The sequence below is a fragment of the Podarcis erhardii genome, assembly GCF_964252035.2.
Source record: "Podarcis erhardii genome assembly, chromosome: 10".
Lineage (NCBI taxonomy): Eukaryota > Metazoa > Chordata > Lepidosauria > Squamata > Lacertidae > Podarcis > Podarcis erhardii.
In genome coordinates this window covers 40,883,041-40,896,029 of record NC_138500.1, presented here as the reverse complement: position 1 = coordinate 40,896,029, position 12,989 = coordinate 40,883,041, and the positions used below count along the sequence as shown (strand labels likewise).

Sequence of the window (12,989 nt, the reverse complement as noted above, 5' to 3'; positions counted from 1 at the left end):
TTGAGGATAACACTGTTTTACGAGACTGAGACGAATGATAAGCCTCAAAGAAAGGAGCTATGACAAGGCATCATACGCTAATATGTGGGCTGATCAGCATCTGTAGCAATGCGCTTTCACAAACTGTGCCACGCCAAGAATTCAGAAACTACAAAGGTGGAAGAGATGCTTAAGGAAGGAAATGAACTCACACATCTATAAATGCATGGAACTCTTTGAGTAGCAAACTGCAGTCTCTATTATACTGCTAATACATTGCTCATGCATCTTTGTCGCTGGGAAGCCAAGCACAGACAAAACAGGGGATCCAATACAGCCAGTGAGAAAGACACCAAAGAAAAGAAAGGCCATCAGACAAATTGTTATTGTTCCCAATGGTTTTTGAAAACATTTATTTTTCATGGGAAAAGTTTACTAGACAAAACTTGAATACTGCAGGTAACCAAAGCAGACTGTAGTTCCAAGCAGCGCGCTCTCTCTCTCTCTCTCTCTCTCTCTCTCTCTCTCTCTCTCTTTCTCTTTCTCTCTCTCTCTCTCTCTCTCTCTCTCTCTCTCTCTCCCTATAGGAAATCAAGCATCCCACAGTTGCATCATAGGCAAATGAATGGGGCAGTGCCACAATAACTTTTTGGAATTAAATTTGCTGGTTTGCACGAGATGGGCGTTAAATAAAAAGAGAGTTAACAGCATGTTCAGGGTACCTTTCTATAGTAAAAGTGCAGTCCCATGTGCATGTACTTGAAAGTAACTCAGTGTGTTCTGTGGTGCTTACTCCTAGGTAAATTTACATCTGTTTGCAGCCAAAGTCCAAACTTGAGCCAGAGTTAAAAATATATATTATTGGCTTGTAATAAATCCCTGGTCTGTCCCTAGTTAATATGAATAGTGCAAATAGTTGCAAGAAGTACACTCTAGATGGGAGAAAAAGCAATGTGGGCTGAAAACCATGCGCAAGTGAGCTACCAGGATCAACATGCTTCCTAACCTAGATCCCATTGCTGACTAGGCACCATGGAGCCTAAGTTTTGGTCTGTATGGTTCCTAGAGGCTGGAAGCAGCCAATCTCCATACCAGGCAGAAGAAAAGGGAGAGCACTATAACATACTATGTTGCCATCAAAATCTATCATGTGGAAACTATTTGCAGCTTCCTCTATGCGATGAAAGTAATGTGTAGGCCAGCCGTATGAAACAGTTTATCATGTCATTCCTTCCCTCTTCCTCATCTCCTCAATTCAAACATAAAAGGGGATAAATCCATAGGCAGCAGCACATAAAAAGAGGAAATATAGATAATGCTGACTCAGTTGATGACTGGCAGGTACTTCAGCTGATTGGATTCCAGTTACATCTGGATAGCTTTTTCTGTCAATCCCAGAGCCAGCTTGCTATTTATACTACAAATAGAATTCAGTATTGGATGGTTTTTCCACTGCTGGATTGTTAAAGCTGCTTAGACCTTCCAGAGGCTTAATTTGGGATTAAATGACATTTTGCTCATAAAATCCATTTAGTTAATTCGCTTGCAAAGTGTGTCCCCTCCTGCAGTTTTAATGTACTACTTATTTTTTCTTCTTCTGTTTGAAATAAAACATGCTTCTTGGCTTTGGGTTTGCTTTAGCAAGGCACTATTAGGTATTAATAATACTGCAAACAAATGAAAGACTTGGCATAATCATTTGAGCACATTTTGTAACTCTTTTAGAAACATTTGAACATTTCTGCCTCATTTGTACATTTTCTATACTACAGAAAATGGCAGACAAGAATCTACTGCTGCCGTAGTCCACCCAAAAGTCTGCAGTATGACCCCAGCATACAACATCTGCTGTTACATGCCATCGGATGCTTAACATAGCCTTCCCCCAATCTTGTGCCCTCCAGAAGTTATTGGATTCAAATTCCTTTAAGCCACAGCCAGCATGGCAAATGGTCAGGAATTATGGAAGCTTGTAGCCTTTCTCAACCTTGGGTCCCCAGATGTTTTTGGCCTACAACTCCCATCATCCCTGACCACTGGTCCTGTGAGCTAGGGATCAAGGGAGTTGTAGGCCAAAAACATCTGGAGACCCAAGGTTGAGAACCACTGGAGCACATCTGAAAGGCACCAGGTGGTTTAGCACGTTTAAAAACCTACTGAACAAGCAACATATCCATCAAACAAAATATAGCTGTGCTGATATCCCAGTGCCTTCAAAAAGCAGCCCATGTAATCAGTGGCGTAGCGTGGGGGGTGCAGGGGGGCTGACCGCACCAGGCGCAACATCTGGGGGTTAGGGGGCGCAAATCCAAGGATTAGGGGGAGCAAATCCACGGGTTAGGGGGCGCAAATTACTTGCCTTGCCCCAGGTGCTGACAACCCACACTATGCCACTGCATGCAATAACATCTCTCACCGTTCCTAAAAACTAGCTGCATTTTGGTTTGGAGACTCATTATTTCTACTTTTTTGGAAGCACAGCTTGCAATGTGTTTCCGTTTGCCTATGCTGTTTGCTCAGGGCACGTAGATATATAATGCTTTTGTTTGAACTTATTGTGAGCGCGTGGTATCTTCCAGAGACCCTGTTTTTCTTGATTATTTTTTTAATAAATTCTAAGCACTGTACAAAATAGAAGCAACAAAAGACAACTTAAACAAAACATTACAAAAATACACAGTAACATATAAAAATGTTACATTAATACAAAGTTACTATTATACATATGTAAATCAATATCAGTTCATTCTCTTTTGGATTACCCCCCCACTCTCAGCCTCCAAACAAACTCAGCTCATCCACAAAAAAGAAGAGTTCAGCAGACACCTAGTCTCTCACTAGAACCATAGCATTTTAGATTTGGAAGGGACCATGATGGTCATCTAGTCTAACCCCCTGCAATGCTGAAATATTTTTGCCCAATGAGGGGCTCAAACCCATGACCCTGAGATTAAGTGTCTTATGCTTTACTGACTGAGCTATCTAGACTTGCTTTTTATGGGCAGGCACAAGGTGGATGGCGCTTCCTCAGAATGCCCACAGCTGTGTCCTATTCAGCTGTACTCTCCACACATCGTTCCAGGTACAGCAAGTTGTTGAGTTTCCCAGGGGGTCCAAAGGATGGGAAACACCCTTGTGCACTCACAGTCCCCACCCCCGTCCTCTCCTCTTTCTCCAGCTGCTCTATTTATGCTGGAAATGTATAGGCGTGTTACTAAAACTGTGATCTGATGGCTTTTTAAATTTTTAAAGTTTAATTTTGTATAATTTTATTGGCACCTGCAGATTGCTTCTCAGCCCTAAGCATTGTTAGGGTGCAGTTATAAATCTAAAAACAAAAACAAATATTTAGGGTATCTTCAACACCCTTTTGATTTATACTTTTTTTGTGTACACAGTAGTAATATATGAAGACCCCTTAGAATTTATATGATTAAAATGTTGACACGTTGCTGAAGAATACATTTTCGAATACCTCTTTAGTATGGATAACAAATGGAGAATGATCCTTGATGTCCATGGCTCTCTCCACCACCAGATGTCAAGTGGATATTGTATGCAGTCACCTTTAGATGTATGAAGCTGAGGTTGCTGAGAGCTTTAGAAACTATAAAAAACCACTGTGGGTACTTTGAACCGCTTTAATAAAGTCCAAGTGACCCAGCTCTTCAGGAAGTGGCTTACCTTCTATAGTCTGTGCAAACAAAAAATTCTGAACATTTGTGTAATGCAGCCCAATTTATATTGGTTGAAGGCATTTATGTTCTTTTGAGATGTGTGGAAGGTTATATTTATTTATAAATGCCGGCATATACACCTCTTTGTAATGTGAGAATAGTCTTGTGTGTTGTTGAACCTTTTCTTGCTGCGTGCCATGCTTTCAGATCTTTAGAGTGTGCTTCTTTGATGTTTGTTCCTAAAAGGATAAGGAAAGGGCAGAGGGAAATAATGCTTGCCTTCTGGAAACACCATATGTCACTGGATAAATGAGGACTTCACATTGACAAGGGCTACAGTGTGGGATAATCTGCTGCAGAATTTAATTCAGCAGTATTTATGGTAGAGGTGTGCAGTCGGAATCTGAGCAAAAGTATTGCATCATGCAATATATGGATTGGTTGGGTTTGGTGAATGTGCAAGACGATTCACTGATTGAAATGCCACACATGATCGCTGTGCTTTTAATCAGATCTTTGGAAGAAAAAACCCCTGTGCACATTCGTTTTCTTTCCCAGAGGAAAATTATAGCTGATGAAGGGTTAGAGGATTTATGAGGGTGCCAAAGCATATGGCATATGGGCTGGATTAGGACTCGGGAGTACAGTAATCCAAATCCTTGTTGCCAAGTATTATAAAGAACTCTGCCTCCTGCTGGGCTCTTCTAAATTTATAGCCTAAAAAGCAAGGGCTGCAGATACCGAAAATAAAAGTACTGTTTATAGAGCTGTTCCCTAAATTAATGTCTGGATAAACAACTCTTTTGGCTTTTCCACTCCAATCATTATCCTACCCTCACTGAAATTTATTACAAAGCACCATGTTATGAGCTACTAAGAGTGGTGATGTGTTTGTAGGTTGTGTTTGGAAATGGTTTGAGATACGCACTGCCCACAATATTAGGTTTGACACTTCATAAAGCAGCTTGTTTTGATGTGAAGGCTGTCTTGATTGAGATCAGTGTCTTCCTGAGTCTGCATCATTCTTTGTCCCATCTCCACCCTGAAATCACCATTGGAATTTGTTTTTTTAAGGCTATGACTTCCATTCTTTTTGACAGAAGTGGATGAAATTTGCTTCCTCGGTCCATGTGGCTGGAAACAGTCCCACAAATCTACAATCCTATATTGTGAAGCATCAGGGAAATTCAACCTAAGCATTAGTCAAGGGTGCCAACTTAAATTAAAAAAAAAATTGAGGGGTGTGGGGGGGAGTAAGCCCTGCCCCACATAATCAACCACATGACTTGGCACACATAAACATCATTTAGAAGACATCAGGGGAGTTTTTAATGTGTGACATTTTAATGTATTCTTAATATTTGTTGGAAGCAGCTCAGAGTGGCTGGGAAAACCCAGCCAGATGGGCGGGGTACAAATAATAAATTGTTGTTGTTGTTGTTGTTCTTGTTGTTGTTGTTGTTTATTTGAATGGCAATGCCCATTAATTTTGGCAGGGTTCTAGAGCCCTTACGCCTCCTTCCCAAAGCTGGGCAAGTGCTTGCAGAACTTTGGGAAGTAGGTGAGAGGGTTCTAGGATCCTGCCAGAGCCCTCCTGACTCCTTCCCAAAGCCAAGTAAGGCACCCTCCACCTTGTGGGGTCTGGTTCCAGGGGTTCCAGGCTTTCCAGTTTTTGTGTATACACCTGGATCCTCAGAACCAAGCCCTGTATAGCTGAAGGAGCATCTCCACCCCCATCGCCCAGCCCAGACACTGAGACCCAGCTATGGGGGCCTTCTGGCAGTTTCCCCACTGCAAGAAGTGAAGTTACAGGGAACCTGCCCTGTGGAATGCCCTCCCATCAAATGTAAAACAGATAAATAACTATATGACTTTTAGAAGACATCTGAATGCAGCACAGTATTGGGAAGTTTTTAAATGGTTTATGTTTTATTACATTTTTAATATTTTGTTGGGAGCCTCCCAAAGTGGCTAGGGCAGCCCAGTCAGATGGGCGGCATATAAATAATAAAATGATTATTATTATTACTTGTATTGGTTCCAATAGTTCCTTAGTATGTTCAGAATTCTCCGCCCCCGCTCCCCAAACTCACAACTTTCTGCACTTTCCTGACTTTTAGAAGAGCTTTTGTCAAGCAACATATGCCCTGCTGTTAGGGAAGGCAACTTTGTCACATGCTTCCTGCCACCTTCACACTTACAATGTTGGACTTGAAACTGCTTCTCTCTAGTTTTGCTACAGTTCTACAGTACGTGCATGCTGGAAAATGTGATATTCCTAGTTTCAGTATTGCATAAAATGGTCAATCACAGATGCACGTGTAACTTTTGCTAGTGCTGGCAGCAGGGTTACCAACGCATCTTTTGAGTTGTGGTTCCTTGGTAATTTTGCTAATTGTACTCTGTATTGATTCCACAAGATATACTGTAGCAGCATATTCTAAAATATGCTGATTGTCAAAGTTTTCTCTTTCACAGTCTTCATTTAAGAATCTTGGGAGAGAAGCAGAAATTCTTAAGCATGGTGCATTTATGCATACTTTGTGGCTCATAACATTATCTTGTGTTATGGTTGGCATGCTGGAGATTATTAGGAAGGCTTCCAATCTAAAACTATGGAAAGCTCAGTGAACATATAAGCAATATGTAAGCACTGAGGATGATGCCTGGGGGGGGGGGGGGATGCTAAAGCAATTTCTGCAATTTCAGATGCCAGAAAAACCACACGCAGAAACCAAATAATTGACCAAGATATACAGCATGAATATGATGAGCAGTTCAAGCAAATGTCAAGCTATTACTGCCTACCATAAATAAACTAAAGGCATGCTTTAAAGTGCACTTGTTGTAGCTAGTTTGCTCATGTCTTTGACCTTTGGACCCCACATAGCAGCTCAGTATAGCTGAAATTGCTATTTTGAATGGAGCTCCAGATCGTCCCTGGAGGGAAAAAGAAATGGAAGAGAGAGAGAGAGAGAGAGCGCGCGCACTATGGGGAGGATTCTGGAGAGAAACCATTTTACCTGTCCTTTGAAAAAAAGTGTATTTGATGTCCAGGCCAAAGCAGAGACTGGAGTTAATGAATGGGAAAGGAGTGACAGATTTTCAGTATGCTGATTGCAACTGTATTATTACAAGTGTGAGTTTAGATTGCTGCTTGTGCAATTGAAATTCTGGTAGCTTCTTTGTGTAAGGCAAAAAGCAGATTAAACAAAGTGTGATGAAATCACATGGCCATCTCATGCACATGCCAGATGCTCGCATGCAGAATCAAATCATGCAAGTGGCCTAATTGCACACACACACACACACACACACACCCTTCAAAAAAGGTGGAAAATTTGCAAGATAAGACAGCATTTCTATTTTTATAACAGTGTAGCTTCTGGCTTACAACAAAACCTTAGTGATGGACAAGCAATTCTATAAAAGCATTTAGACATAATAGATTGTACTGGAAAAGCTTGTAGGACTGTATAGTTTCTTTAGGTAAGGTTTTTAAAAGCTCACAGAAGCAACTTCAGAATCCCCAAAACCAAAATATGAATGTAATTTTATTTACTGTTCTTTTTTCCCTTTCAGCGGAAGAATTTACCCCTTCTTTTGAGCATTGGTTTATTGATCTTCTGGGGAGCTTTGCTACTAGGTCTTCGCTTTTATTGGATGGGGAACAAACCTCCCAGCTTTTCCAACTCTGACAACCCAGCAGCTGACTCGGAGAGTTTTCTAACACGAACCTTGACCTTTTTTTACCTGCCAACCAAAAATCTTTGGCTATTGCTGTGCCCGGACACTCTTAGCTTTGATTGGTCCATGGATGCTGTGCCTCTTCTCAAAACAGTCAGTGACTGGAGGAACCTACACACAGTGGCCTTTTATGCTGGACTTCTCCTCCTTGCTTACACCGGTTTGAAAAGCTCCAGCAAAGAGAGAGAATGCAATGGGAAAAACGTAACAAATGGCAAGCAGAACACCAATGGCCATAACTGCCTATCAGAAATGGAGTATAAAAGCTTGGAGTTGAAGCCCAGCTTTGTATCTAAAGAAGAAAACGGCATTAACAAACATTTGCCGCAGAGACCGCAACTCCCCTCAACTGAGAATATTGTAGTTCTGTCTCTGTCCTTATTAATTGTGCCCTTTATTCCGGCCACAAACTTTTTTTTCTATGTAGGCTTTGTGATAGCAGAGCGTGTCTTGTATATACCTAGTATGGGCTTCTGCCTGCTGATCACTGTGGGCACCAGGGCCCTCTACATCAAAGCCCAAAAGCGCTTTCTGAAGAACTTGATTTTTTTTGCCACAGCTGCATTAATATTTTTCTATGGACTCAAGACTTTTGTCAGGAATGGGGACTGGCAGAATGAAGAGATGCTGTATAAGTCAGGGATAAAAGTAAATCCAGCTAAAGGTAATGTTCTCTATTTTGTTTTGTTATGTTAAAAAAAAAAAATCCACTGTCTATAATTCTGTTTTCTCTTTCTGGATTGAACACTTAGGATATGGATCCTACATGTGCATTTATGAACAGTTTAAATACACAAGTCGCAGGGGTCAGCAAACTTTTTCAGCAGGGGGCTGGTCCACTGTCCCACAGACCTTGTGGGGAGCCAGACTATATTTTGGGGAAAAAATGAACCAATTCCTGTGCCCCACAAATAACCCAGAGATGCATTTTAAATAAAATGACACATTCTACTCATGTAAAAACACGCTGATTCCCGGACCTTCCGCTGGCAGGATTTAGAAGGCGATTGGGCCAGATCCGGCCCCTGGGCCTTAGTTTGCCAACCCCTGCACTAGTGTATAGTACTATACCATACAAATAGTACAGTCATATAGAATATCAATTTGTTTTGATTCCATATTAAGAGGAATCATTTTAGCATGCAGTAAAAACAACCACAAAAATGTTTTGTAAACATTTCACATATCTAACAAACTATGCTATAATGAATTGCTACTTAATAAGCAATACAGACAGCCCCCAGTTTACACACTTACAATATGCGCACGGTCGTGTATACATGCATTGCACTGAACCTGGAAGTGACCCGGAAACATCAAAAAGAAAACACTGAAACATCACTAAAAGGGTGGGGTGGGGCAGGATAGGGTTGGGCAGAACGGGGGCAGAACAGGGTGTTTTCAGGCATTTTCAATGGGTTTTGATTATATGTGATTTCACTGATGCACATGGTTCTTTGGAACATAACTCCAGTGTAACCCTCTGCCTGTATGAACATGTTTTAACTTTGTCTCTGATTCAGATATTTGAATCTATTTCCACAAGCGAAGAAAAGTTTGGTAATTAGTGGGGTGTCTAAAACCTGCGGATCAGATCAACTTTCCCCCCTTTTCTTGTTTTCCTTTGATTATGGCCAAACTTGAAACTTGAAAAAGACAGCCAACATAGACATTTAATATTAGTGGTACTGTCCTTTTGACATTTATGATGAAACATCAGTATTGTTACATAAACAGTGTGATTTATTCTCAGCTCCCCTGATGAAGCATCTCTCTGTTGCATTTTCCAGGTATTTGAAATGTTAGGAAAATCTAACTTGTTAATAGCTGCATATCTGAACGAACAGCCCGTCTTTGTTTCACATGGTGTGTGGCCGCAGCAGTGCACCTGGGAAATTTAGGTTAGATTTAAGCAAATTCAAAATGGCTTGTATGTAAGAAACAGTATTATTTTCAAGCATACTGCAGGACTTGGATCTGCTGATTGCTATTTGTAGCAAATCAAGCTACATTTAGCAATAAAGTTTTATAAATTGCAGCTTAAAAATGCAGACTAAGGGTGGGGAAATGGGTGCTGAGGTACATAGTGTTATTATCCTGTTGTAAATAACAGTCCAATATTTCAGAAACAAATGGATGGGAAGAGGCGTTTTGTTGGAACCTTTGGGTTCAACCCATAATGTTTAGAAAGTTTATCCCCTATAGAAGAACTTCAGACCTCTGTATTAGTTTTCTGGCAACATTACTCATCACATCTGATAGCATCATGAAATTATCTGGCACTCCTGAAACTAGAGTTACATAGCAAAATATGAGACAGATCAGATTCATAGAGGCTACCAAAGAGGCTCATAGAGGCTACCAAAATTTGGAAAAGTTCTCTTCTCTTCAGCTCTTTCACATTCCTAGTCACACTTCTTCATATCTACTTCCTGTGGTTCCATTATTATAGCAGTGGAAACAGCAAATATCTTATATGATGTACATGGAAGAATATAGTTCCTGCTGTTGTATATAGACACAACAACACAACAGTATGTTTTTCATGTCCATAAGGGATTTCATAGGGATTTCAGACTATTGTGAAGGTAGCACTCAATTCTGAACAGTTTTGGCTGTTATGCAGAAGCAGGATCAGAGTAACTGTGCGAGGTAGGCAAAAAACCAAGTGGCCGGTGCCAATTTGCTAATTGGGTAAAAACTCCTACCAGGCCCCTTGGGCAACCAAGGCGACCAACCAGAGGTCCATAGCAAGGTCAAGCACAAAGTGATAAACTTAAGGGAAGGGTGGGTGACTCGTTGAAACCCAGCAGCACAATGAGGGGAAAGAGCTGCCGCGGCTGCATTTGAGCAGCTAAACCCCGCCCCTGAGCTTCCCTATGATTGGAAGACTGGGGAGCGTGGCGCGGCAGCAATGATGGCAAGCAGGGGCCGGATCCCCCCCTGCGAAGCACGGGAACGGCTCCAGATCACAACCCCTCCCCTCCGGGAGGAGGAGAGGCTTTACCGGGAAGGTGAGACTAAAAGAGCTACTCTTTGTAAGGCACAAACGACACACATGTCTCTTAGCCTGCTTTCCTAAGTGAGACAGAGAATGCTTCCCCTCTCGCCATTCTCTCTTTCGCTTTCCTGATGGGCCACCCCTGTAGCCCTCGGTCCGTTCAGGCTGAAGTGCAGCAGATGAGGCGACCAAGAATGTGCAAGGTTGCCGATATGATTAGATTAGCCAACTTGATGCAGAAACTCAGCCCCAGAAAATGAGAAGTGGTGAGGGCCTGCCCTCAGGAGCACTAGCTGGGGCTAATGACTGTGTTTCCATTCTCATATGTAGGGATGCCTGAACAAAGCTTAGAACAGCCTTTCTCGACCTGTGGGTCCTCAGATGTTGTTGAACCACAACTCCCATCACCCCTAGCTAGCAAGGCAGGAGCTCAGGGATGATGGTAGTTGTAGTCCAACAACATCTGGGGACCCACAGGTTGAGAACCGTTGGCATATTCAACTTCATCTCATTTTATGAATCGCTTGCCATGAACCCCCCCTCAAAGCAATTTAACAATGAAAGGTGGCAGCTAGCCATGATAGTGATGTTGTCCCTTTCCATTTGGGGGCAGCAATGTTTTTGATACCAGTTGCTGGAAACCACAAGAGGGGAGAGTTCCCTTGGGCTCAGGTCCTGCTTGCAGGTTTTCCACAGGCATCTGGTTGTCCACTGAGAGAGCAGGATGGTGGTCTAGGTCTGATCCAGCAGGCTATCCTTGTGTTCTTATGAAAACCAATAGAAAAACAATTTTGCCTCCCATAGGGACTGGGATAAAAATCTTCTCTTTAAAAGGCTTGTTGAAAAAAGGAAGGTATTATCTACTGAAGTTCTCACCCTGGGCCAGCAGGGGGATACTGTAGATAGTTTTCACTCAGGTCCACATATGCAAATAAGGGATCGAAAGTGACGTTCAGTGATTGGATAGTTACAGAAAATGGTTACTGTTGCGTTCTAGTGGAGCTCTATATAAGCAGGCTGGCTGAACCCTTCAGTTCAGTTCTGTTCTGGCCTGTGAATAAACAAGAGCTGTTTGAAGAATCGCTGTGTCGTCTGATATGTTCACCCACAACTTAACAGAAGGCACTGAAGAAAACAGGAGAGACGGCAACAGGAGGAAGTACCGAAGTACAGGTGCTGCCACACCAAAAGTTGTTTGCCCACATCTTATAAAATGGACCTCCTAATAAAATGGAAACTGCAGAATTTATTTGATTAGGCAGTGATTGATTTGGCAGATATGGGGTGAGATTATTCATATAATCATAGAACTGTAGGGTTGGAGGGGACCATGAGGAACATTTACTCCAAGTCCAGGCAGTACAGGAATATTTTGCTGAACATGGCGCTCGAACCCGTGAACCTTAGGCTAAGAGTCTCATGCTTTACTGACCGAGCTATCAACAAATGTTATTTTTGGAACTTACCGTAATTTTCTAGGAGTTCTCATTAAAAAGGTTAAATAAACTTAAGACGTTTTTTGAAAGTGAGCTCTGAGAACAATGAGAGAAGTTCTGCAGAATACTGGTAGGTTCAGGATTACTTGAGAAACAGAAATAAAATAGGAGTATAGCCCTTCTGATCGACAGGGCAGGTAGAGCGCCATTTCATATTTATGTAGTCCGTGAGCAAAGTGAAAATGAACTGCTCCAAAATGCATAACACACAGTTTTGCTCACTTTCGGGGAAGGAAAGGATACCCAAGAGTACCAGCTGAAAGGAATGTTGTGCTGCTGCCTAAAATTCTCATATGCAAAGGCCAGTCTGTTTGACCCCAAGTTGGCAGGGAATCTGCCAGTCATTAACTGAGGGGAAGCTGCAGAGTAAAGATTGGGAAGATCACCTCTGCATGTCTGCCCATTTGCTTTTCTGATATACTCAGGGTTTGGGAGGTTGGTTAATGTTATATTTAAATAACTCCAAATTAGTTGAGCCATGCCGCTTAATAGTGGCTTTCTTTGTTTTTGTTTTTAGAAGGATCAGGAGAAGAGTGACTGTGGTTAATTAAGGTGAACGCTTCCTTAAGTAAAATTATTAGTAATAGTAATAGTAATTGTATTGTTTATACTCCACCCATCTGGCTGGGTTTCCCTGCCTGCAACTTTCTTTTGAATGTTTGAACAATGGTTTGCAGTTGATCTTAAGAGCTTAAGTTCAGACAATTGACGTAAATTAATATAGGATTGTGGATTGTATTGGCTGTACATACCTCTAAATTTCATTGTTTGTCTTATTTCAGACGGATATCTTACATCCTATAGGAAAGCAAATTCTAAACACTTGGCTAGGCTCCACTTGCTTCTCCTGGGAAAACCATTTTTATTTGCATACATACATCAGCTGTCATTTGCACAGCAAGACCCGTGCACAGCTTATGCTGTGATGTTATAATGATATATTCTAATTGCTTTTTTTCCTGGTGTAGTAAGTTGTAGGATCAGGCCATTGGTTCCAATTAAATAAACACATTCTAGTCTCTTTTGCCAAGGTGCTCTCAAATTCCTCTCAGATTTTGAAATACATTTTGTCAACACCTTCATGTCCTT

General features: G+C 41.6%; 1 protein-coding gene across 1 annotated transcript in view; it reads left to right on the top strand.

Annotated features, from left to right (window-relative positions):
- Nucleotides 1–12,989, top strand: part of TMTC2 (transmembrane O-mannosyltransferase targeting cadherins 2) — a 204,573-nt gene that overhangs the window by 109,436 nt on the left and 82,148 nt on the right. The window contains exon 3 of the mRNA XM_081878578.1: nt 7,239–8,067. Coding sequence (XP_081734704.1) covers nt 7,239–8,067 — 829 coding nt within the window. The remainder of the gene's footprint in view (nt 1–7,238; nt 8,068–12,989) is intronic.